Source organism: Gopherus flavomarginatus, chromosome 9 (genome assembly GCF_025201925.1).
Source record: "Gopherus flavomarginatus isolate rGopFla2 chromosome 9, rGopFla2.mat.asm, whole genome shotgun sequence".
In the NCBI taxonomy this organism is placed as follows: Eukaryota; Metazoa; Chordata; order Testudines; family Testudinidae; genus Gopherus; species Gopherus flavomarginatus.
This window is the reverse complement of record NC_066625.1, coordinates 6,992,393-7,015,736: the sequence shown is the minus strand read 5'-3', so window position 1 is coordinate 7,015,736 and position 23,344 is coordinate 6,992,393. Positions and strand designations below refer to the sequence as shown.

Sequence of the window (23,344 nt, the reverse complement as noted above, 5' to 3'; positions counted from 1 at the left end):
CTAACAGACGTATTGGAGCATGAGCTTTCATGGGTGAATACCCACTTCGTGGGATGCATGTCAGTGCATGAGACTCAGATCCTACCAGCATCGCTGGCGAGATGCAGGGCCATTCAGAGCATATTAAGGGAGGTGTGGGCAGATGTCTGCTGGCAAGAGAGGGGTTTTTTTTTGCTAGTTTGCCCATGGCTGATTAATTTCCTGGGTAGTTTTCACATGGGCTTTGATCCTGAGTCCACTGAAATTGATGGCAAAACATCCACTGATTTCTAGGGGACCAGGATTTCACCCATGACGTTTAGAGCAGTGACAAGACCACATGCCCATCCTAAAATGTTCCACTTGCTAGTGACCGTTTCACACCTACTGAGATAAAGAGTAGCTTCTGTGCCCAGTGTTAACACAGCACTTAAACCTCTAGGGTCTCCAGGACCAGCTGAGTGCCAGCCTTTGGAATACCATCTCCTCCTAACTGGAGCGTCACCTCCACGTAACCTTTCCACAAAAATGTGCTCCTTCTTGGAGGCAGACATGCCAAACCTGTGAAAAAAATGCAGAAATTGGGCTCGTTTTTGGCTTAATTGGCTTGTGAGTTGCTTGTTGGCTAGTTTTTGGCTTGTTGCTTGTTTGACTTGTAGCTTCTTTTTTTTTGATCGGCTCCTGGCAAGCAGGGGAAAAGGGGGGGGAAAGGGGGAGAGAATCAGAGGGGCAGAGCGGGCCCACCACAGTCCCAGACTGCATGCCGGGGGGGATCTAGTCACACAGAGTGTTGGGGTTCGTAGGGACTGGCTTGTTTTGGCCTTGTTTTGAGATGGGATTAGCTTGATTTTGGGCTGATTGTGAAAATCAGGGTGCTAGTTTACCATGTGAAAGTTGGCAACTGTGCTTGGAGGGAAATAGAGACTTTTTGTGTCTGGCTTTCTTCTTTTATGCTGTTAGAGGAGAAAAGCGTCCCGGTGCGATTCTCCCGGTGAGTTGGGTATTGTGCTTTCAAAGTTTCCATTTGTAGTAGTGGGGCTCCAAGATGCTCCAATGGCAGCTGAGCTTACGCCTGACCAGCTTATTTTAACTGCTGGACAAAATCAGGAACCAGCTACAGGGCTCCTTCAGGACCAGTTTCAGCCCTCTGATATTCACATGCAGCTCTTCCCTACTCCCAGCTGTGGCACTGCCTTTCTGGGATCTCGGCCAAGGCAATTAAATACCTTAGGCCTGACTTTCCCCATCAGTAACATAGGTCTGCCTTTGTAAAGGGTTGTTGAGAGCCTCAGATGAAAAGCTCTAGAGAAGCACAGTCAATACTAAATGTCAGTTATTTCCCAGATTCGTGGTCTTACGGGTTTTAGGTGCGCTGTTGTTGGCAAAGATTTTCACCTCACACCAATTGCCTGGCAACTGCCAGTGCCGCAAATAATAGCAGAAGTGTGCTTGTCTAGTTTCAGGAGTCCAGATGGTGATGGAGAACGTCTCTTCCTCTTCGCTGTTCTCAACCAGCTTCACCACTCAACATGAAAACTCCACCGTGTCCAATTACTTCTCTGGCCTCCAAAAGAGCATGCATATCCTTTCCATGGTGGTCTACAGCATTGCGTGTCTGTTGGGGGTGACGGGCAATGGCCTTGTCATCTGGATCGCTGGCTTCAAGATGAAGAAGACAGTTAATGCCGTGTGGTTTCTAAATCTGGCTGTTGCTGATTTCATCTTCACCTTTTTTCTCCCCTTCAGCATCGCCTACACTGCCCTGGGCTTTCACTGGCCATTTGGGAAGCTCCTGTGCAAACTGAACAGCACCGTTGCCTTCCTCAACATGTTTGCTAGCGTTTTCCTCCTCACGGTGATCAGCATAGACCGGTGCATTTCGGTGATCTGCCCTGTGTGGTCTCGTAACCACCGGACACCAAAGTTGGCTTCCAACATTGCCCTGGTCACATGGGTCCTAGCCTTCATCATCAGCTCTCCATATCTTGTTTTTCGAGACACGGCTACTAATTCAAAGAATGTCACCAGCTGTTACAATAACTTTGCCCTGTCCGATGACTATAAATCTGAGGTGACACGTCAGCTGTGGAGAATGAGACACAAAGCTATGATCATAACCAGATTCTTATGTGGGTTCCTCATCCCCTTCACCGTGATCCTCGTCTGCTACAGCATCATTGCGGTCAGGATGAAAAGGAGCCATCTAGTCAGGTCCACTAAGCCTTTCAGGATCATTGTTGCTGTCACAGTGTCTTTTTTCCTCTGCTATTTCCCGTACCATGTCTTCTGCTTGCTGGAAATGTCTAAAAACTCTTCCAATCAGGAGCTGAAAATGGCCCTTTACATAGGGATCCCCTTGGTTTCCAGTCTTGCCTTCTTCAATAGCTGTATCAACCCCATCCTCTATGTCTTTGTGGGGCAGGACTTCAAGGAGAAGTTCCGACAGTCCATCCTCTCTGCCTTCGAGGGGGCTTTCAGTGAGGACTCCATCCTGATCACCCTGGCCAGCAAGAGAAAATCCAGAGCCACTTCTGAAGCGGAAGTTCCAGGGGTTTAATCAATAGCTAATGGCCCAAATTTTAGTGGTAAGTTACAGGAGACCCAGTTCTGTCCTCTGCCACACCGGTGCAGTTCCCGTGGATTTCAGTCAGAGTCGTATTGTGTCACTGAAGGCAGAAATGGGCTCTGAGTAATAAAGAAGTTTGATTTGCTCCAGTTTGGATGTGCAAAGCCCAAGGTGGACTTACACACCAAGGAGGTGAAACAGGTGGATGGAGCGGGGCTGTAGAATGAAAAGCAACTGACAGAGGGTTGTTAAATAAGTAGCAACCCCCTGCCACATACACTTTACACTCTCCTGTTGGTTGCTTTTCCTGCTATTTCCCCCTTTTTCATTTCCCTCGGTGTGTAAGTCGCACTCATTTTGACACAGCCGTGGAGGACCAGATCAGTGCAAGTTATTCTGTTTTTGCCACTTCTGCTCATTTTTAACTTGAAACATAAGCACTGAATGTGGCCCAGAGAATGTAACAGCAGGCGGGTTATACCCAGTCTGCACCTGGCCCGTTATTTCTAGATAAAGCTTGTCTGTTTTATTGCCCTGCCTTCTCTGATACCCGCTGCAGTGTTCCCTTGGAAAAAAGCTAATATTTGCTTAGCAAAATGTGTTCTACAATACCCATGTTTAAAAGATTAAGGTGCCATTTCAGGTTTCCTTTACCAGCAGTCAGACCATACCAGTAATCAGTTCCGTGTTGCTCACCTTCTGTACAAACATCCAGGACCTGATGAGCCAGCCCTTTAGACCTAATGGCTTGTGCATTTTGTTATTTTGTTGATCCGCTGACAGGTCTCCCAGCATCTTCCTTATCTTACTCGGGTTCCCCATAAAGAAATATTAGGATCCTCTCCACAGTGACTCATCTAACAAATGTCTTCTATCCAGTGTCGCCTCGGGGGTCACCTTGTGGATTCTGATGCAATATACCCAGGGCCAAACCCCACTTATATTTACAGCTGTGTAGCTTCATTGACTTCACCTGACTGGTCCGGTGGCAGGAGCGTAGCTATAGCTGTTGCCAAGTGTCCTATAAACTGCTCTTTGCAGAGGTCCCAAAATGCTTGGGCACCACTAAGTGGCAACATGCTGCATTGCTGCTCCTATATATATATATATATATATATATATATCCACACACAGAGGAGAAAGAGGGAAGATAATCTGCTGAGTCCTGTTTACAAATAAGTCAGATCAGCAGATGTGAAGATCCTTTTTCATGTCATGTATTTTTATCTGGTGCACTGGTCCTAGTGAACTAGAGGCTTAGGAGAAAATAACTTGTTCAGCAAAAAGGTGACTGGAAGACCTGTAGGATCCACAAGGATTATTGATCCTCCTCACATTGTGCCCTTATCCTCGCTGATGCTATTGTGTATGGGCACAATCCAAAATGTACTGAAGTCAATAGAAAGGCTTCCTTTGCCTTCAACGGGTGTAATAACAGCATAACTTTACTCCTAGGAGTAATCCCTTTAGAGTTAATGAGACTACTCATGTGAGTAAAGTGATGTGTTTTTGCAGGACCAGGACTCTAGGTAGTAAAACTATATCATTTTCCTCCCAATATATACTGGGACATGGACTAATAGCTGTGCCCTGTTACTCAAGTTTGATATAAAATACACGCTTTTCTGACTGGCAGCTCTCAATGTTAGACATTTTACTGTCCCTCAAATAGCTGAGACCTGATAGTTTGTACTTCACGTAATGAATGTTAAAAATCAATAAAAACATTTAAAAACACACAGCCCATGGCTCTACTGACTGTCGTGTCACCCTGTGCTGAAATACATGGAAATCCTCAGTGATCACAACTGACCATGCAAGTTCACCTTGGACAATGGGACAACTAACCAAAACAGCCGAACCATCTGGAATTCAGAGACCACCGGAGTTAGGGGCAAAACTGAAGTAAATGGGGCTCCAACCTGGGCTCAGGGATCTGTACCTGTGGATCCAGTTGCAAGACTGGGGTCCTCGCTTATGAGTCGATCTCAGTGGTTTTGATACATTGGAAAACCAGTTGCTTGAGAATGACAAAATAATAACCCCCCTTATGCCTCCAGACGGTATCTGCTTGAGCATCAGCCTGGAAACTGCTGCGGATGAGGATCTGGGTTTTTGTTCAGCAGGAGTGACCAGTCTTTGGCCAGGTTTATTTTTTAGAAGAGAAAACCTCAATGATCAGAAAAGGCATTTCAGCATAGAGTGAGATGCTGTTCTAGGAGAGTATCATTCTCTTCTTCCTGTCCTTGTGTAACTTGTCCTCTGCTGCCTTTCCTTTCACCTACCAGGTTTGGAAAACCCGGTGTTCAATAGCAGTCTGTTAATCCAAGTGAGAAAAAAGAACATAAATTATATCTGCTCTGCTCTCCCTACTTGTCAGTATGGTTCACATTCATATGAACACATTGTGTGGCTGCGTAGAATGAGCACTGTCGCTCACATACATGGAGGGAGGCAGTAGGGGTCCATTGGCCCATGCAGTATTTAACAGAATTAATGTAGACATTGATCCTTCCAATGCCACAGAGGTGCTTAACTTTAAGCATGTGAGTAATTCCACTCAACTCAATGGGACTATTCACAAAGTCAGGCACCCTGGTAAGCGCTTGCAGGGCTGGGTTCAGAGAGAGTTGACCTTTGCCAGAAATTGCTGACTGTTCTCCAGATCAAACTGCACCCAACAAGTGCAATGTTTGCTCTGCAGCATGCAGCTGAGGGGATATTTACTTAGTCCCGGAGGTGAACTACAGTATCAAGGTTGTTCAGACCAGCATTTGACCTCCTTGCTTTTTACTTATGTTTGCAAAGTCCATGTAATTCCTACAGAGGAGTGGCTCTCACAGCACAGACCTTGGCATTTCTGATCCTGGCTCTGACTCTGACACAGATTCTCTGGACTAGCTACACTATGTTTGGTAGAAATCCAGAGGAGGAGGCCTCAATCCCAAAGCCTCTGGACACTGACCCAGTCCCCAACATAAAAGTGAGCAGCCTTCAGGGGGCATTCAGGCAGCAGGGTTCTGGGTGCCCCCACAACAGCCCTTTGTCCCTCCGAGAGGCACAACCACAAAGCAGCCTTTATGAACCACAGACTCCAGCACCCCATGTGACAGAGAGAAAATGACTTAGACCAAACTGGGCAACCGTGGGTACCTAACATTAATTGCCTAGATTTGTACTAATTTCAGTGGGAGCAGCAGGTGCCTAGTGCCTTTGAAAATCAGGTTACTTATTCAGGTGCCCAAATATGAAAATGCAGGACTCAACAGCTATATGCCTCTGTTTCCATACCTGTAAAATGGGGATAATACATACCCTGCAGCATGTCTCAAGGGTGCCGTGAGCCTTAGTTATTATTTGTAATGCTGTAGTGCCTAGAAAGAAAGAAAATACACTAGTGACTCTCAAAACAGTGTGCAAATGTTAGTAAATCAAGCCCCACAATGCCCCTGTATGGTAGGTATTATTACCTGCAGGAACTTAGATGTTAATAAAAGCAGCAAAGAATCCTGTGGCACCTTATAGACTAACAGACGTTTTGGAGCATGAGCTTTCGTGGGTGAATAGCATGCCATGCATCTGACGAAGTGGGTATTCACCCACGAAAGCTCATGCTCCAAAACGTCTGTTAGTCTATAAGGTGCCACAGGATTCTTTGCTGCTTTTACAGATCCAGACTAACACGGCTACCCCTCTGATATTAGATGTTAATGTTAGGCATTATAGAAAACCCTATGGCAGACTAAAATCTTAGGGGTAAACTAAGGCATGGGAAGGTCACACAGAGTCAGAAATAGAATCCTGGAATTCTACCTACAAGTCCCATGTCCCCACTTGACCCACCTCCTTTCTTGCCATTGTTTACCTTTGCCCTCATTAACTCCCACTCACTCTGTCCTCTGCCTAGACATGCCTCCTTACAGATCTTTTTGTCAATTCATCCTACCTTGAACTTGGTGCCTTCTTTCAGGCCTCCCTGTATGCTCCAGAAAGCTTCCCCATAATGCCTGCCAGGTGCCCCATCTTCAAATCACTTCCAAAAACCCATGCCTTCTGCACAGCGTACCAGTGATAATATCCATGTGCCATGATTGTTCACAGGTGCTGAGCACCCTCATGTCCCCTCCTTAGTCCTTTATATACTGCCTTCTCCTGATGCCAGTGTCCCATTCTGACAGCAGCGTTGCCCCTCTGCTGAGCAGCAGCAGATGTCTGAGGCCTTCCAGGTGGCTTCCCAGTAGAGAAGAAATCAGTGATGCCTGGGTATATTCTAAGTGTAACTTGTGTCATTAACACATGTACTCCAGGCCTGGAACAGAGGTGGTCAAACAACACAGCAGGCAATCCCTTTTTCCAGGACTCTCAGCCATCCTCAATTCTCACAGGACACTCTGCCCTAAGAACTGACTCAAATCAGATTCCGAGGCCAGAAATCAAACTGTCCTGCTGCTCGCAGAGAAACTGGCTTCAACGCAGAACTGTGCCTAGCCAAAGTTAACAACAACACAACATGTCTTCCCAGGACTGAACATTTGGTTGCGCATGCCAGGAAAAAGAACTTGGAAGACTCTGTAGCAGCACCACCTGCTGACACCTGCCAAAAAATATTGTAGGTATTGCAAAATGCTACACACAGGAAGGGCAGTGATGATTTTTTTAACAAAATAATTAACTGCTCACAGTCCTGGCTCTGTTAATGAACACTCTGGAGACATGCCTGGTAGTATCATAGTCTGATCCTATAGCCCTTACCCAACCGAACACCCCAGTAACATCAATACAGCTGGCGCTGGAGACAAGATCAGTCCCAACATAAATCTTCCCTTGTGCTGAGTTTTCCCATGTCAGACTCCCTCACTATCACAGGATCTCTCATTTGTAACCGAAGGGCAACCTATTGATTTTCTTCCATGTCCATTTTAGTTGTCACTCTCTTATGGGAAAAGGTTAATTATGAAAAAAGCATAAAATAGTCAGCAAAACCATAAAACTCTTTCAAAGCTGACCAGTGAGTCCAGGCAATAGATTCCCAGCTCCTCCCCCCGATGCAGTTGTACTTTCAAGGTGATTTTAAATTTAATGGGGGGGGGCAGGGAGGAAGAGGTGTTCTCAGAAAAGGCTGAGAGTTCATTGTGAGTGTTTGCAGTAGCTGAAACGTGTTAAATCTGCTGTCCCAACCGATGTGAAGACCTGATTGGTTCCTGTGATGATCAGCTCCCTGGATGAGCCTATGAAAGCACAGCTTGTTTGAGCCAAGTGGAGGGTTAAATCTGCACTGCTAGGAATGGTCTGAGTGAGGGATGAGCCTCAGCAGGGGATAGGAAGAATGAATGTGGATTAGTGACGTGGATTAACAGCAGAGGTGGAGCTGGCAAGGCTGGTACTGTTTGGTGAACAGAAGTATTCAGAGTAGCTTGGTGAGGGAGATATGCAGGCTGGGAGGGAGGATGACTCTTGCTGGAAGGGGCACTGTAGATTCAGAAGTGTTTGGTGAGCCCCTAGGCAAGAATGATCTTAGCCTGACCCAGGTCTGAGCGGCTACTGTACAGGTGTGAGCATCAGGCAGGAGACCCATCAAGGAGGCCATGGTGAAAAGTGGGTTTGGAGGAGAGGGCATTTCCTTCAGGAGATTAGGAGAATACCCAGGAAAGGACTGAAGCTAAGGGTAGAGGGGAACACAGAACAGGTAAGAGGAAGCCAGAGAGGGCTCCAGAGGAACTGAGAGCCGAGATGGAAGCAGAGGAAGAGTTACACCGAGCCTTGAAGATGAGAACAGGGTGCTTGGGCTGAATGTTGTGGAGAAGGAAGGGCCAGGGAAGGGAAGGAGAGGGGAGGCAATGTGACAGGGGAGGAAGTTCAAGCTGTTTGGTGACTCAGACATGAGGAACCTCTTGTAAAACCTAATGACACCCCCACCCACCACGCCTTCCAATGGAGCTAAGAGGCTGCCTCCTATGAGACTTTCCTGGTAAGTCAACCTTTTAAATAAGTGTCTCCTTGCTGGGCTGGGAGATGGACTGGTTGAATAGCCCAGCTCTGAGTTCAAGCAGAACATAGTACGCAGGTGCTCAGAGAAAGGGGAGCATTTTTAGAGCCTGCTGATTTGACAGGAAATGTAGGCTACAGTTTCCTGTCATGAATGAGATGTGGTTAAGACTTGAAGATGAGGCAGGCAAGCCCAGGGGTTCTGAACCTTTTTCTTTCTGAGCCCCCCCCCCCCCAACATGCTATAAAAACCTCCATGGCTCACCTGTGCCACAACAACTGTTTTTCTGCCTATCCAGAGTAGATTCAAAGCCAGGGCTGGCGTTAAGGGGTAGCAAGCAGGGCAATTGTCTGTGGCTAGACAGGGATTGGTTAGTAGGAAGGCTGGCTCTGTTTGCAGAATACAGGATACTAAGACTATTGTTGACCTTGGCCTAGCAAGCTTAGAGGCATAGCTTGACCTGTGCTAAGCTAATGAATGGAAATGGTACCACAGCCTCTTTGTGCAGCAGAAAGGTCAGATTCCCACCCAGTGTTCAAAAGCAGCAGGGAAGGGGTCTGTTTACCCTGCCAGTGCATTGCGGCCTAAGGAAGTGTGGTCTGCAGGCTCAGGGGTGAGGCCAAAACATATGCAGCATGCAGCACCCACTAGCCACGGTGCAGGCTGCTCCTGTAAGGGTCAGAAAAGTGCAGTCAGTAACACAATTCCTGCCGGTTGCCCTGAGCCGCCCTGGAGCCAGATGTAAATGCTGCTCTGCTCGCCCCACTATGTATGCTATGAACAGAATTTTTGTCTCTGTTGTGTGAATTTTGTGCCTCTGTATAGATTCTTGCTATGCTAAAATACAAACCTGTTCTGGATTAGCATATCCAAGTAATTACAGCCTGTTCCATACCAACTCCTATGAAGAAAATGCTACTGCTACTAACCAAATGCCTACTCAGGCCATAACACTGACTGAATCCTCTAATCCAGGGGTGGGCAAACTACGGCCTGGGGGCTGCATCCGGCCCTTCAGATGTTTTAATTTGGCCCTCGAGCTCCTCCCAGGGAGTGGGGTCCGGGGCTTGCCCCCCTCCGCACATGACATGGCTCCACACGTCTCCCAGAAGTAGCAGCATGTCTCCCCTCGGGCTCCTACGTATAGGGGCAGCCAGGGGGCTCCGGACACTACCACCACCCCAAGCGTGGCCCAGGCAGCTCCCATTGGCTGGCAACCGTGGCCAATGGGAGCTACAGGTGCGGCGCCTATGGACAAGTCAGTGTGCAGAGCTGCCTGGCCATGCCTCTGTGTAGGAGCTGGAGGGGGGACACACCGCTGTTTCCAGGAGCTGCTTGAGGTAAGTGCTGTCTGGAGCCTGCACTCCTGACCCTCTCCAGTGCTCCAACCCCCTATCCCAGCCCCGATCCCCCTCTCACCCTCCAAACCCCTCAGTCCCACCCTCCTGCATCTCAGAGGCCATACTACCAGCTGGAGCTCTCACCTGCCCCACCTGCACCCCAACCCCCTGCTCCAGCCCAGAGCCCTCTACCGCACCCCGAACTCCTCATTTCTGGCCCCACCCCACAGCCTGCACCCCCAGCTGGAGCCCTCTCTCCTTCCTGCACACCAAGCCCCAATGTTGTGAGCATTCATGGCCCACCATACAATTTCCATACCCAGATGTGGCCCTTGAGCCAAAAAGTTTGCCCACTCCTGCCCTAATCTTTAGTGAAGCAGTAAATGCAAGGCACTGGAGGACGCAAATGAAGTGCTAAGTGGTGCCTGGGTATTTCACCACTAGTACTTAGCTTTTCGTTTTCCCTGTTCTAAAACTTGATGACTCCAGTGAATCGGCTCGACTGAACTTCCCTCTTTTGTAAATGAGTTTGAGTGCAAAAAGTGTCTGTAAAATAGCAAATTGAATGATATTACTAAAAAATTTTGCCAAATGACAGGACTCTAAATCACAGGATTGGGCCCAGACAGGCCTGGCAGGTGGAAATATCAGTTGGTTCAGAGGGAAACAGATGCCACTAAAGCAGAGGTGGGCAAACTATGGCCCGCAGGCCACATCTGGCCCACGGGCCCATCCTGCCTGGCCCCTGAGCTCCTGGCTGGGGAGGCTAGTCCCCGGCCCGTCCCCTGCTGTCCCTCCTCCCCCGCTGCCAGCACTCTGGGTGGGGTGGCTGGCTCCGACTGGGCCACACAGCTGTAAGCTCCTGCTGCTCTGAGCGGCATGGTAAGGGGGCAGGGAGGGTTAGATAAGGGGCAGGGGGTTCCGGGGGGCAGTCAAGGGACAGGGAGCAGGGGGCGGTTGGATGGGGGGGTGGTCAGGGGACGGAGAGTAGGAGCAGTTGGATAGGCATGGGATTCTGGGCTGGGGGAGGCTGTTTGGATGGGGGTGTGGATAGGATCGGGGAAGTCAGGGGACAGGGAGTGAGGGGGTTGGATGGGTCAGGGGTTCTGAGGGGGGCAGTCAGGGGGCAGATAGGGGACAGGGGCCAGGCTGAGGAGGCACAGCCTTCCCTATCCGGCCTGCCATACAGTTTCACAACCCCGATGTGGCCCTTGGGCCAAAAAGTTTGCTCACCCGTGCACTAAGGGTTCTACTTTTAAGGCAACACTTGTTACACATCTGTTCTCTCCCAACTTTTGTTCCAAATGTGAGACATTGTGTGTATGTGCGTGCGTGCACAGTGAGCTATTTCTCGTTAGACACTAGATACTCTGTCAAGCTCCTCATCCCTCACAAACACTTAAAACCAGCTGGAAGGAATAGCCAAGTGCCCATAACGTATGCTGCCATTTTAATTCCTGCAAACACGGCAAATCTGTGAGTCAGTTCAGACTAACCCCGAAGCTGAGAACTCCTGCGAACAGGAAAACCACAATTGAAAGGTGTGTTTATCAGTGAAAAGTCTCCCAACTCTGCAGAAACTAGACTGTAACAAATAGCTAGGGTGCCTATTTCTCTTAGGCTATTAAGTCACCATAAGGCAGTAGTTGTTGATAAAATATTTATATAGTGTTTACATGACACTTAACATAGCATAGATAAGACCTGCTCCATGAGTGTAGTGAACCAGGCTGTTGTCAAGAATCAAAATGTGGGAAATGCTGTTTCCCAGAATGTTTTCAAGGGTGGGGAAGGAATGAGAAAATTGCACCAATGGCTGCTTAGACTTGTAACAGTATTTATAGCTTCATTGGTATGTTCTGCCTCCTTTGCTGGCCACTGTCCATCTCTCCCACTATGTTGACTTGGGAACAGCTCTTCTCGTCCATTACTTACAAGGCAGCGAAGAGGGAGAGGCTGATAATGGCTCACAGCAGAGATGGTGGTTTTTGAAAACTCCCATCCATGTGAAAGTATTTGAGTAGTGCAGACCACTCTTGCAGGCTCTAGAAGACAATGCATTGTAATGGAGGCTGTATGCACTGTTGAACTCCAATTTACAGGGGAAGATGAATCCTGTTTATATGGCTCCATCACTGTAGTTTCTGAGTACATCTGTGGTTCCCTAATGGTATTCCAGTCTTGCTAACAATCATAATCAGAAAGATTGTGTAATAAACACACTTTAAAAACATGCTGCTGAGCTTTGCTGGATGGAAGACAGTTGGGTGATGGTAGCCAGGGGAGGGGGAAGTATTGGACTCAGTGTTGCCAACTCTCATGATTTTATCATGAGTCTGATGATGATTATTGTTTTCCATAAAGCCCCAGCTCCTGGAGTCAAGTGGATATGTGCTGATTCCAGTCTTCATTCTTTTCTTAAAGAAAAAATAAGTTTCTAGCCCATGTGGCTGTGAAGAAAGCTTCAAAATGTGACCTCAGTTCACTAAAGGATCAAAAAGAGAAGGCAAATAAGACCACCATCAACTTTATTTTATGTACATCATCACATGACTTTAAAGCCAATCTCATGATTTTTGGTGAGCCTGACTCATGATTTTTGAACATTTGGGGTTGGCGATACTGTGGACTACATGACAGGTGTTAGAGGGGAACTGTTGTGTCTATGTTATGGCCAGATTCTAGAGGAGACTTAACCAATTAGCAGAATCCCCCATCCTGGTGCATGTTACTGCTCCCAAGTATCAAACAGGGACTTCAGTGAGCACCAATTCTGTCACAGCTGCCAAAAGCAAACTTCCCTGTGTGAGTCAGTATGAACTGTAGTAGGCTTATACCAAGGGCTCAGTCCCAGCTGAGGTGTCTTGCATAGGCCTTCAAGTGACTGTTAGCTGAATAATTATATTTTATAAAATACAAACACAAAAAGAACCATGCTCATGCCCGATCCTTTGGCACAGGTGTATTAGTAATTCTTAGCACTTGTATACACATTGTAAAATTAACAAATCCTGTTCTCCCTGGGAGTTAATTATTCCCATTTTACAGATTTGCAAAAGGAGACACAGAGAGAGGTAAAGTGACTTGATTAAAGCGACAGAAAGCAGTTCGTGTCAGAGCAGGGATCAGAAGTCAGATGTTCTTGGTTCCCAGACCTGTGGTAAGACAATGCTGCTCTCTTTGCTTGGACCTGTAGCAATAATGTCAGGGAACTGGAGCAATGCAGTCCAGATCAGACCCTCAACCAGCAGATTCTGGGTGTACTAAGCTAGCTAAATGTTTCTAGGGGAAGTTGCCAATTGTGTCAATGATCAAGTGCTCCAAGACATTTTATTGCCATCACTTCTGAAATAACTTTCAGACCTGCCCTGCTTGCTAGAGGTGAGGTGCTACAGTGGATGCTCCTGTTAGGGGCAAAATCAATGCTGCACCAGGGAGGGAATCAACCCAAGATACTGAAAAATAGTTAAAAGAAATGTAGGGCTCAGTGAGCTTGGGAAACACCTGTCAGGTTACAGAGAAATACATTTACAGGGCTTGATTTTTTCCTTTCACTTAACAGTGTAAAATCAGAACTCCACAGAAGTAAACAAAGTTACTTGAACAGAAAATGTGTAACTGGTGAATCAGGCTCACAGTATGGAATTTATTTTGTTCACACAGCAGAAATAAATGCTTTAGTTCTGTGTGAACACGTGGAGAAGAAAAATGATGCTTTCTCATCTGGAATCTGTTCTGTGCTCCCATGTTAAATGGATCGATAAGCTCCATTCAGTTTTACCAGAATATGAAGAGAGATGATAAACTGGTTGATGGAAGGAAGTTTTAAAAATATAAGCAAAGGTTATGGAATCTAAGTGAAATGAGCAACCATGAGATACTAGAGTGATATGTGCTATATGCAGACCAAAAATAAATAATCCATCTCATGTTAGCGAAAGCTGTAATTTAAAGATATGAAACTGAATGCAGGACCACTTGCCTGCCAGGAGGCAATGGATATCACTTGACTTCACTTCCCCATTTATGTTGGGCTCTCAGAACTATGAAGGAGAGGGGGAGGGTTCAGTACTGATATTAATAACTGCCTAGGAGCCCAAGGTTTCACTCCAAAGTAATGATATATGTAGCCACACAATGAAAAATAGAGGTTGGCTGCTCGTCATGGAAAAAACCCCCACAGCTTTGTCATGGCAAAAATTGCACAAATCATAACTTTGGTTTTTAAAAAAGCTAAAATTGTGGAACAGATTATAATTAACATTATTTATCATGGGAAACTGAAAAAACTAAAGTATCCTCCATTTTACAATAAAAAGTTTTAAACTCATTTAAAAACCAAAAGCCATTTAAAAAATCCCTCATATAAGATACAAATCCAAACGTGTGAAAATTCATGGCAGTCTTACTTATTTGCAGGATGACAAAGACCATGATTTTATAAAAATAAAAAAAATCTGAAAATCATTGAAATCATGGCTGTGATAAACATAGAGGCTTAAAGACAGAATAGCTAACTCTGCCTCTTTCTGCAAAGCAGTTGGGGATTTAAATTACCTTTTCAGCCAATGTTAGATACAGAATGCAGGGGGTCCTGCTAAGAAACTCAAAATTAAGTACAATTGTGTTTGATGTGCCATGAGTGTAAGGGACTGGACTAGATGATCTCTCGAGGTCCCTTCCAGTTCTATGATTCTATGTTAAATCCAGTGGCACCTTAAAGACTAACAGATTTATTTGGGCATAAGTTTTCATCGGTAAGAAGTGGTTTTTACCCACAAAAACTTATGCCCAAATAAATCTTAGTCTTTAAGGTACCACCGGACTCCTCGTTGTTTTTGTGGATACAGACTAACATGGCTACCCCTCTGATACATGATTCTATGTTTGTAAGTGACTAAAAAAGACTAGGGTGGGGGGCAGGGGTGACTTTACCACACCTTTTGAGGCCTTCACATATTCTGGGGCCTGTCAAGCCCTCAAAGGACCATTCTTGTAGCTGAGAATAGCCAGAGCTCAGCAGTGTTCCAGCCACAACCTCTTTCCCTACTCATGCCTCTACCATATCCTCTATGTTGGGATGGTGAAGGTAGGTAATGTAGATGTTATACCTGCCTGATGTCACACTATGTCACATTAAAATTTCCCCTGCTCCAGGATATTTTCCAGGGGTTGGATCCATCAGGTTTAGGACCTCTTTGTGCAACCAGAGAAGCGTAAAGGCAGTACTAGGCTATAGCGAATCAGGCAAGCAAATTTGCAAATGACATAAAGCTGGGGGCATTGCCAACACTTTGGAGGATAGAGCTAAAATTTAGAGGGATCATGATAAATTAGAGACAGACGATAAAATGAAATTCCTCAAAGACAAATGGAAGGTGCTACATCTAGGGAAGAAAAACCAAACGCACAGATACAAAATGGGGGATAACTGGCTTGGCAGCAGCTGACTGCTAAGAAGGATCTGGGAGTTGAAGTGGATCACAACCTCAGCATGAGTCAGCAATGTGATGCTGTTGCAAACAAAATTTTGGGTTGCATTAACAGAGGCATAGCATACAAGTCACGGTAGGTGATAGTACAACTCTAGTCAGCTCTGGTTAGGCCTCCACCAGAGTACTGTGTCCAATTTTGATCACCAATGTATAGAAGGGATGTAGAGACACTGGAAAAGATCCAGAGGCGAGCGACAAAAATGATCAAACAGGTGGAATGCAAGCCATACGAACAAAGGCTGAAGGAACTGGATATGTTTAGTTTAGAAAAGGGAGATTAAGGAAGGACATGAATCTTCAAATACTTGAAAGGCTGCCATAAAAAAGATTGAGGAAAGTTGTTCTCTCTTGCCACAGAAGGCTGGGCAAGAGGCAATGGGTTCAAACAATAGCAGAGCAGATTTAGATGAAATCTCAGGAAAAACATCCTAACTGTACGAACAGTAGGACAATGGAACAGACTGCCTAGAGGGGCCGTGGATGCTCCTTCACTAGAGATTTTCAAAAGGAGGCTGGAGAGCTATGTGTTTTGGGCTTTGTCTACAGTAGCACTTTTGTTGGTAAAACTTTTGTCTGTCAGGGGTGTGAAAAAAACACCCCCGTGGTGGACATAAGTTTCACTGACAAAAGTGCTGGTGTGTACAGTGCTATGTGGGCAGGAGAGGCTTTCTTGCTGACATAGCTAATCCTGCTATGGGGATGATTTAATTATGCCAGCAGGAGAGCTCTCTCCTGCCAGCAAAGAACAGCTACACAGGAGACATTAGAGCTGCACAGCTGTACGGGTACAGCTGTGCATCTGTAAGATTTGTTGTGTTGACAAAGCCTTGTGGTTTTCAAACTGTCTGTGGACCCCTGGGGGTCTGCAGACCATGTTTAAGATTTCCAAAGGTACCTGCACCTCCATTTGAAATTTTAGGGGTACACAAATGAAAAAAGGTTGAAATTCACTGGTTTAGATGCAACAAATCCTGCATGTTGGCAGGGGGTCAGACTAGATGACTCTTGCGATCCCTTCTAATCCTATGATTCTGGGCCCTGTGTTTTTGACTTGCCAAAGTGTGACTTAGAGAGGAGGCTCATTATTTTCAGGAAATGGTTGTAATAAATGATATTATTTGGGCTCCATCACTGCACAGGGTGTTTTACCATACACAACTTTGGTTTCTCCTACGCTTGCTCTCCCATTCAGTGTAATGTTCCTCCAACACACTGCTCTCCTTGTGCAATCAATTCTACCCTGACTCCTGGCCCCTTACGTCTACTTCTGTTGCCACCTACTTCCTGACTCCTATTCAAATCTGCCCCCGCCACAAGCCCTTCACCCCCTTATTTACATCCACCTACTACCACCCGCCTCTTCTCCCCAGGCAATCACAGCTCAGGGGCCCCCATCTATCTACCCCTACACATGGACCCTGTCACTACTCCTATACCATCTTCCCCCCAAACAGGGTGACTAGATGTCCTGATTTTATAAGAATAGTCCTGATTTTTTAGTCTTTTTCTTAATAGGCGCCTATTACCCTCCACCCGTCCTGATTTTTCACATTTGCTGTCTGGTCACCCTACCCCGCAACATGCATCTCCGCCCATGGATACTCCTGCCTGCCACACCCAATATAATACTGCCCCACAGGCTCCCCCCCATGAGCTGGGGGGAAGCTGAGGGCAGTAGTGCCCCCCAGCCCCCCCTCCATGAGCTGGGGGGATGCTGAGGGGAGTAATGCCCCCCAGCCCCCCCTCCATGAGCTGGGGGGATGCTGAGGGGAGTAATGCCCCCCAGCCCCCCCTCCATGAGCTGGGGGGATGCTGAGGGGAGTAATGCCCCCCAGCCCCCCCTCCATGAGCTGGGGGGATGTTGAGGGCACTAGTGCCCCACAGCCCCCCCCATGAGTTGGGGAGCTGTGAGGGGAGTAGTGCCCCACAGCCACCCCCCCACACGAGCCGAGGGGGGCGCTGAGGGGAGTAAGGCCCCACAGCCACCCCCCACACACACTACCCGAGGGGGGGATGCTGAGGGGAGTGGTGCCCCATGGCCGCCACCCCCCCACCCGAGCGGGGCGCTGAGGGGAGTCTCGCGGCTGCCCCTGCCCCTCCCCCTCGCACGGCGCCGCCATTTTACAGCCGGACGGCGAGGGGCTGAGCCAAGCCGCCGCCTCCCCTCCCTGCGCCGGCCGGCTGGGCCGCCGCCTTCTCCCGGGACCCGGGGGGGCCGGAGTGGCGCTGAACGGCAGGTAAGAGGCTCGGCCACGCCGCCATCTCCGCCTGGGGCGCGCTCCGTCCTCCGGCGGGGACCAGCCTGTTCTCCGCCGCGGGCGGCCCCGCTCTGCCCCGGCCGGGGAGGGCCACCGGCCCGTCCTCCTGCCCAGCGCGGTGGGCACCCCGGGGCGGCTCGGGGCGTGAGATCACTGCTGTGCCCCCCCCCCGCCTCCGGGCAGGTAAGGTGGGGGATGGGGTCACTGCTATCCCCCCCCCCCCGCAGCCTCAGGGCAGGTAAGGTGGGGGATGGGGTCACTGCTATTCTCCCCCCCCCGCAGCCTCAGGGCAGGTAAGGTGGGGGATGGGGTCACTGCTATTCTCCCCCCCCCGCAGCCTCAGGGCAGGTAAGGTGGGGGATGGGGTCACTGCTATTCCCCCCCCCCCTGCAGCCTCAGGGCAGGTAAGGTGGGGGATGGGTTCACTGCTATCCCCCCCCCGCAGCCTCAGGGCAGGTAAGGTGGGGGATGGGGTCACTGCTCTTCCCCCCCCCCCAGCCTCAGGGCAGGTAAGGTGGGGGATGGGTTCACTGCTATCCCCCCCCCCCCCCCGCAGCCTCAGGGCAGGTAAGGTGGGGGATGGGTTCACTGCTATGCCCCCCCCCCCCCCCCCCGCAGCCTCAGGGCAGGTAAGGTGCAGGATGGGTTCATTGCTATTCCCTCTCTTCCCTTCCCCCCCCCCCATGAGCTGGGGGCAGGTGGGATGGGGGATGAGTTATTCCTACTCTCCCCTCTGTGCCTCTGGATGGAGTGGGGGTTGGGTTCACTATTTCCCCTCCTCCTTGCCTCAGGGTGGGTAATGGGGGGGATGGGTTCATTGCTGTACCCTTTCCTCCTGCCCCTGCTCCACAGAGAAAGAGGTGTGGGATGAGAGGGGATGGGTTAATTCCTATTTCCCCCGCCTCCGTGTCTCTGGGTAGGTGGGTTGGGGAATGGGTTCATCACCATTCTCCTCTTCCTCCTCCCAAGGGGAAATCTTGTGGTGGGGGAGTTTCCTTTCCTAGCATAGGAAATAAATTGTAAGCCCTCCAGGGAATGGGAATTTCCTTTGTGTATTTGTATGCAATGGGTTCCCAATCCCAACTGGGACCTTTGGGTTCTATCATAGTATAAATATTTCCAGCTGCAAATGGGGAGGGGAAGTGTGTGTGTGTGTGTGTGTGTGTGTGTGAGAGGGGAGGGATTAATCCCTAGCCTTCCTCTGGAGTGGGTGAGGTGGGAGTGGGAAGTTCATCTCTGTCCATCATCCTCTGTAGGAGCAATGAGGGCGGGACCTGGTGGCAATGGCTCATCTCCCTTATGCTCTGGAAGCTGTGATATTTGGGTATTTTTTGTCTCCATTCCCTTCTTTCTATCAAAGGGCCCTGAAATCCCAGAGGGTCTAGAATCTATTATGAATTGAGATCAGTTTTCACTGGGGCTTAATCCGACAATGTTATTTTCCTTATGTACCTGAGTGGCAGTGGTATGTTACTTTATAGCCAAAGCAACACAATGGGAATTGGGGGCTTGGGGAAGGTGGGGAGGGTAAGATGGTGCTGGGAAGGCAATCTTGGATAAATGTTCTTTTCTCAATCCTGATCCAAACTTCGAAGGTCAGTCTGGACAGAGCCATTGAGTTATGTGTTTGCATAGATATGCACTTGTTTCAAGACCATGACTTTACTCATAGTTTTGCTGAATGAGTTGACGGTAACCCCAACACCTGTTTCAGGATGACCAGGTCAATATTATCCCCAGATTTACCATCCTGGAGCTTGCATTATGCATATACCTAGCATTTCCTCCCCTATTTTAGCCCAATTCTTACGTCTGCAGTATATCCTACTGACCTGCAGAACTGGTGCTTCAAAATCACTCATGAAAATGTTCCTGTCCTACTAAAAAGTGAGATGTGATCTGAACAATAAATTGGAAGCCAGGAACTCATAACTTTGGGGAAAATCTCTTAACTCTTCTGCCTGGGTTTCCCCATCTATGAAAAATGGATAAGAACAAGGCCAAAGTTTGAAAAGCATTGCACAAATATTAAGTATTATTGTTTTTAGGCTCACTTTATAGAGAACCCCCAAAATATGACTCTCCTGCTGACATAGCACTGTCCACGCTGATGCTTTTGTCGGTGTTACTTATGTCACTCAGAGGGGCATACCCCCAGCGACATAAGTTGTACTGACAAAAGTGCTAGTGTAGACATAACCTGATAGTTTTCCTTGTTGATAGACTCAGCTGAGGGCAGGGATTGAAAGGATCCAAGGTCTGTTCTGTCTTCTTAACTGTCCAGGTTGTTTTTTAAGGTTAGAATTGAGGCACACTCCTGGGTTCTGCTCTACTGTTGTACCTGTTGCAACCTCTCCCTATTAAAAGTTTCTGTGGTATCATGAGCCAGTTTTTGATTCACAGGAACTGAGCATAATGCTGCACAGTGGTGGCATGTTTTATTTGTAGAAATACCCATCCTCTTTTTGGCTCTCAACTGCTGATGAGACAAATATAGCTTCTGCATCCTGGACAGACTGAGTAACAGTAGGTCTAGTTGCAAAGGCTGGTAAAACAGCTTTACTATAGCTGGTCAGCGTTTGAATCCAGCAGCTGCTTCCATAAATGTGACTAATACACAGTCATTTTTGTATATGCTATTTTAGAGTACTTAATAAGAGGGTGTACTAACAGTCCTAAAATGGATTCTGTACCTTTGCTAGATGCTTACAATCCCTGTCTGGGAAACATTTGTGGTAAGGTATGAGATGAAGACACTGGCCTAAATTAACTTCCTTTGTTTGAGTTATGCTGCTGATATTGATACGTTCAGTTATTTGAGTAATATTGGAGTATTTATATATTAAAAAATCAAGTTGCTGAGTTTTTAGCAGGGCTTTTTGGAGCTGTGCTCCAGCTCCAGGGAAAAACCTGCAGCCCCATTGCTCTGGAGCTGCTCTGGGCTCTGCCCCAAAGCCCTGGTTTTTAGCACTTTGATAATTAAGATGGTACTTATTTTATCTCTCTAATGATGGCTGCAGTTCAGCGTGATACTGTCACTTAAGTGTTCTATTACCTTGTGGCACAAAAATGTGATATTACAAACTGGAATAAAGAGTATGGAGAAACCCTGAAGTGATTCATTGATTTTTGTGTGTGCGCCTTTATTGAATAAAAGTGTCTAAATTGTCTCTTGATGTTTGTTTTCTCTGTGGTGTTTCCATAGGAGCAATTTTAGTGTCGAAGAATGACAGCAGCTACATGACCAAGTGGATGCATTGTACAAGAGGGCGTTAGTTACATCTGCCAACTTTTATTGAACTCTTCCTTAAGTTCAGCCGTTATTTGTAAGTTTATAATTTATTGCAAAATAAGCAAACACATACAGTGCATGTATAGTATATACATAGAGAGGCTGCAGTAGTGGATTTAGCACAGAACTGGGAACTCCATTCTAATAACAATCCTATCACCAATTTGATGGTGTAATCTTGGAAAAATCACTTAATTTTTGTCTTTTTCTCCCAGCTGGAGAATGACAATGGCAGAAAGTTAATTAGACAAGCAGATAAAATTGGTAGGCAAACAGTCTGCTCTGTCAGATGTAAACTGAGGAAGATGATTAAAAATTTTGTAGAATTTGTGATATGATCTGATGGGAGTTTGAAGAAACCATTCTCGGTGCCTTTCTGCTAGATGCTGCCATGAGTGCTCAGGACAAGACAAGGTAGAGAGGACCAGATCCACTCTCACTCCTCATGTTTTGTTGCTGGTTGCACTGTTTAGTGCCCAGATCTTTAAAAAGAGTAATGCTTACATGGCACAGAGGATTGTTGTAAGGATTAAATCTTTGTAGTATTGTTCTTTATGTTTTACTAAACAATTCTGTATGAGGATGCAGGAGGATGAATTAGTCTGCAGCCCATATTCAAAGGAAACTTGTTTCTACAGTAGATATTGTAATGCTTAATATGTCTTATTTTTTTTGCAGTGTTTTAGAAGCGGAAAGACAAAGTAGGTTTTGATGTTTTGTGTGGCATCAACTGAAATAGGAGCCATCATGAATATAACAAAGGGTGGGCTGGTGCTGTTTTCAGCTAATTCCAATTCATCATGCATGGAACTATCGAGGAGAATTGCTGAGTGAGTAATATCCTGTGGTTAGTCTTTGCTGCCATCATAGCATGTAGGATATTGGTGTAGGTGGGTTGGGAGTAGAGATCAGTCTTCAACAGATAAGAATATTTTGTAAAGTTACTTAGTAAAACGGAGCCATTGTTTGGAAAAATAAAGTTACCTACAAGGTACACAGTCAGTACAATAAATCTTTGTTCCTAATTAACTAAACTTGCATCTCTGAAAATAAATATTATCGATGTTTGTTTTGAGCTATTATTTTAAAGAATTAATTAGGGAACTGTGCCCCAGGGCAGTCTGTAGTACATGTAATAAAGGTGTTAACCGTGAAGCTTAGTATAGCAAGCTGGGAGAGTTTGTTGTTGGATCATCTTGCCCTGGCATCCATAGCATTTAACAACTACATGTAGAGTAGTATGGCCCCTGACAAACCTTTTTTCATTACTGTAGGATATGCAAATTAGAGAACACAATTTCCAGCGATAGGTTGTCAATACCTCACCTAAAATCTTTATAGTAGTTGAATTTTGTAAATATACTGTGTAATTTATTCACGAAATAACAAAGAAAACACTTAAGCTCGGCCTGTTCGTTTTCAAGCTGTGAAAGGCCCCATTAACAGGGCTGGCTCCAGGCACCAGCTGAGCAAGCTCGTGCTTGGGGCTGCAGATTCTACAGGGTGGCATTCTGGCCAAACCTAGGGCAGCACGGCCGCTATTTATTTATTTATTTATTTATTTATTTTTGTTCGTTGCTCCGGCCACCCTGTAGGGGGCGGAGGAGGGGAGTGCCCTGCAGCAAACTCAGCAGGGCAGCCTGCGTCCTTCCCTCCCTATCGACCAGAGCGGAGTGGAGCCCTCCCGGCAGGTGGCGCGGCAGTCGGGGCCGCGGGGTGAGCGCCCTGCTGAAGTGCTGGCCTCCCCCCTGTCACCTTCCCCTCCCCTCCACCAGTCCGGGCGCGCACTCTGCAGCACAGGGAGTCCTCCTGCTCCCTGGCTCTGGCCGCCCTGTAGAGATTTTTGTTTTGTTTTTTTCCCCGCTTTGCTGGCCGTGCTGTTTTTCTTTTGGTCCCCAACTCCCCACCCCCAGCGCTGCCGCTCCAGCTGCACCGTGATTTATGAAGTGTAAATTTGTACAGTGTTATGAACATTGCGTTGGGCTTCTTTATGCTGGTTTCCATTCCCTTTGGTGTAATGTACTGATTTTTGCTTTTCTTTTTCTTCAGACGCTTGGGGGTAGAGATGGGCAAAGTTCAGGTTTATCAGGAGCCAAACAGAGGTGAGCATTTAATGGTTAAATAAACCTTTCATTCTGCCTCTGTGGGAGACAGTATATTACCTAACCCTCCTTAGAACTTACTTACAGAAAAGTGAAGCACCACTTTCTCACATTTGTGTTCTCTCATACATGTGAACTTTCACTTTTCCTCTTCCTGCCTTCTGAGGACTGTCATTCTTCCAGACCACCTATTTTTGTGTGTGATCACTAGCATACATCTGTCTCTCTCACACACACTGTGGTATGCTCTCTCTCTCTGATTAGTTTTTTTTATGTTGTTCCTTCATCCTTATTAAATGCTGGTATTGTCATGGTGCAATATTATT

At 47.1% G+C, this 23,344-nt stretch overlaps 2 protein-coding genes across 2 annotated transcripts in view; both read left to right on the top strand.

Annotated features, from left to right (window-relative positions):
• The first annotated feature begins 1,450 nt into the window (after positions 1-1,450).
• LOC127058636 (chemerin-like receptor 1) lies at positions 1,451-2,536 on the top strand. The gene has a single exon (XM_050968862.1). It carries the CDS (start codon positions 1,451-1,453, stop codon positions 2,534-2,536), a length of 1,086 nt encoding a protein of 361 aa, XP_050824819.1.
• A 14,968-nt stretch (positions 2,537-17,504) lies between these two features.
• PRPSAP2 (phosphoribosyl pyrophosphate synthetase associated protein 2) overlaps positions 17,505-23,344 on the top strand; it is a 31,198-nt gene continuing 25,358 nt past the window's right edge. The window contains exons 1-4 of the mRNA XM_050967298.1: positions 17,505-17,603; positions 20,830-20,950; positions 21,595-21,746; positions 22,966-23,018. Of these exons, the coding sequence (XP_050823255.1) occupies positions 21,628-21,746; positions 22,966-23,018 (172 nt within the window). The 5' untranslated portion in view covers positions 17,505-17,603; positions 20,830-20,950; positions 21,595-21,627. The remainder of the gene's footprint in view (positions 17,604-20,829; positions 20,951-21,594; positions 21,747-22,965; positions 23,019-23,344) is intronic.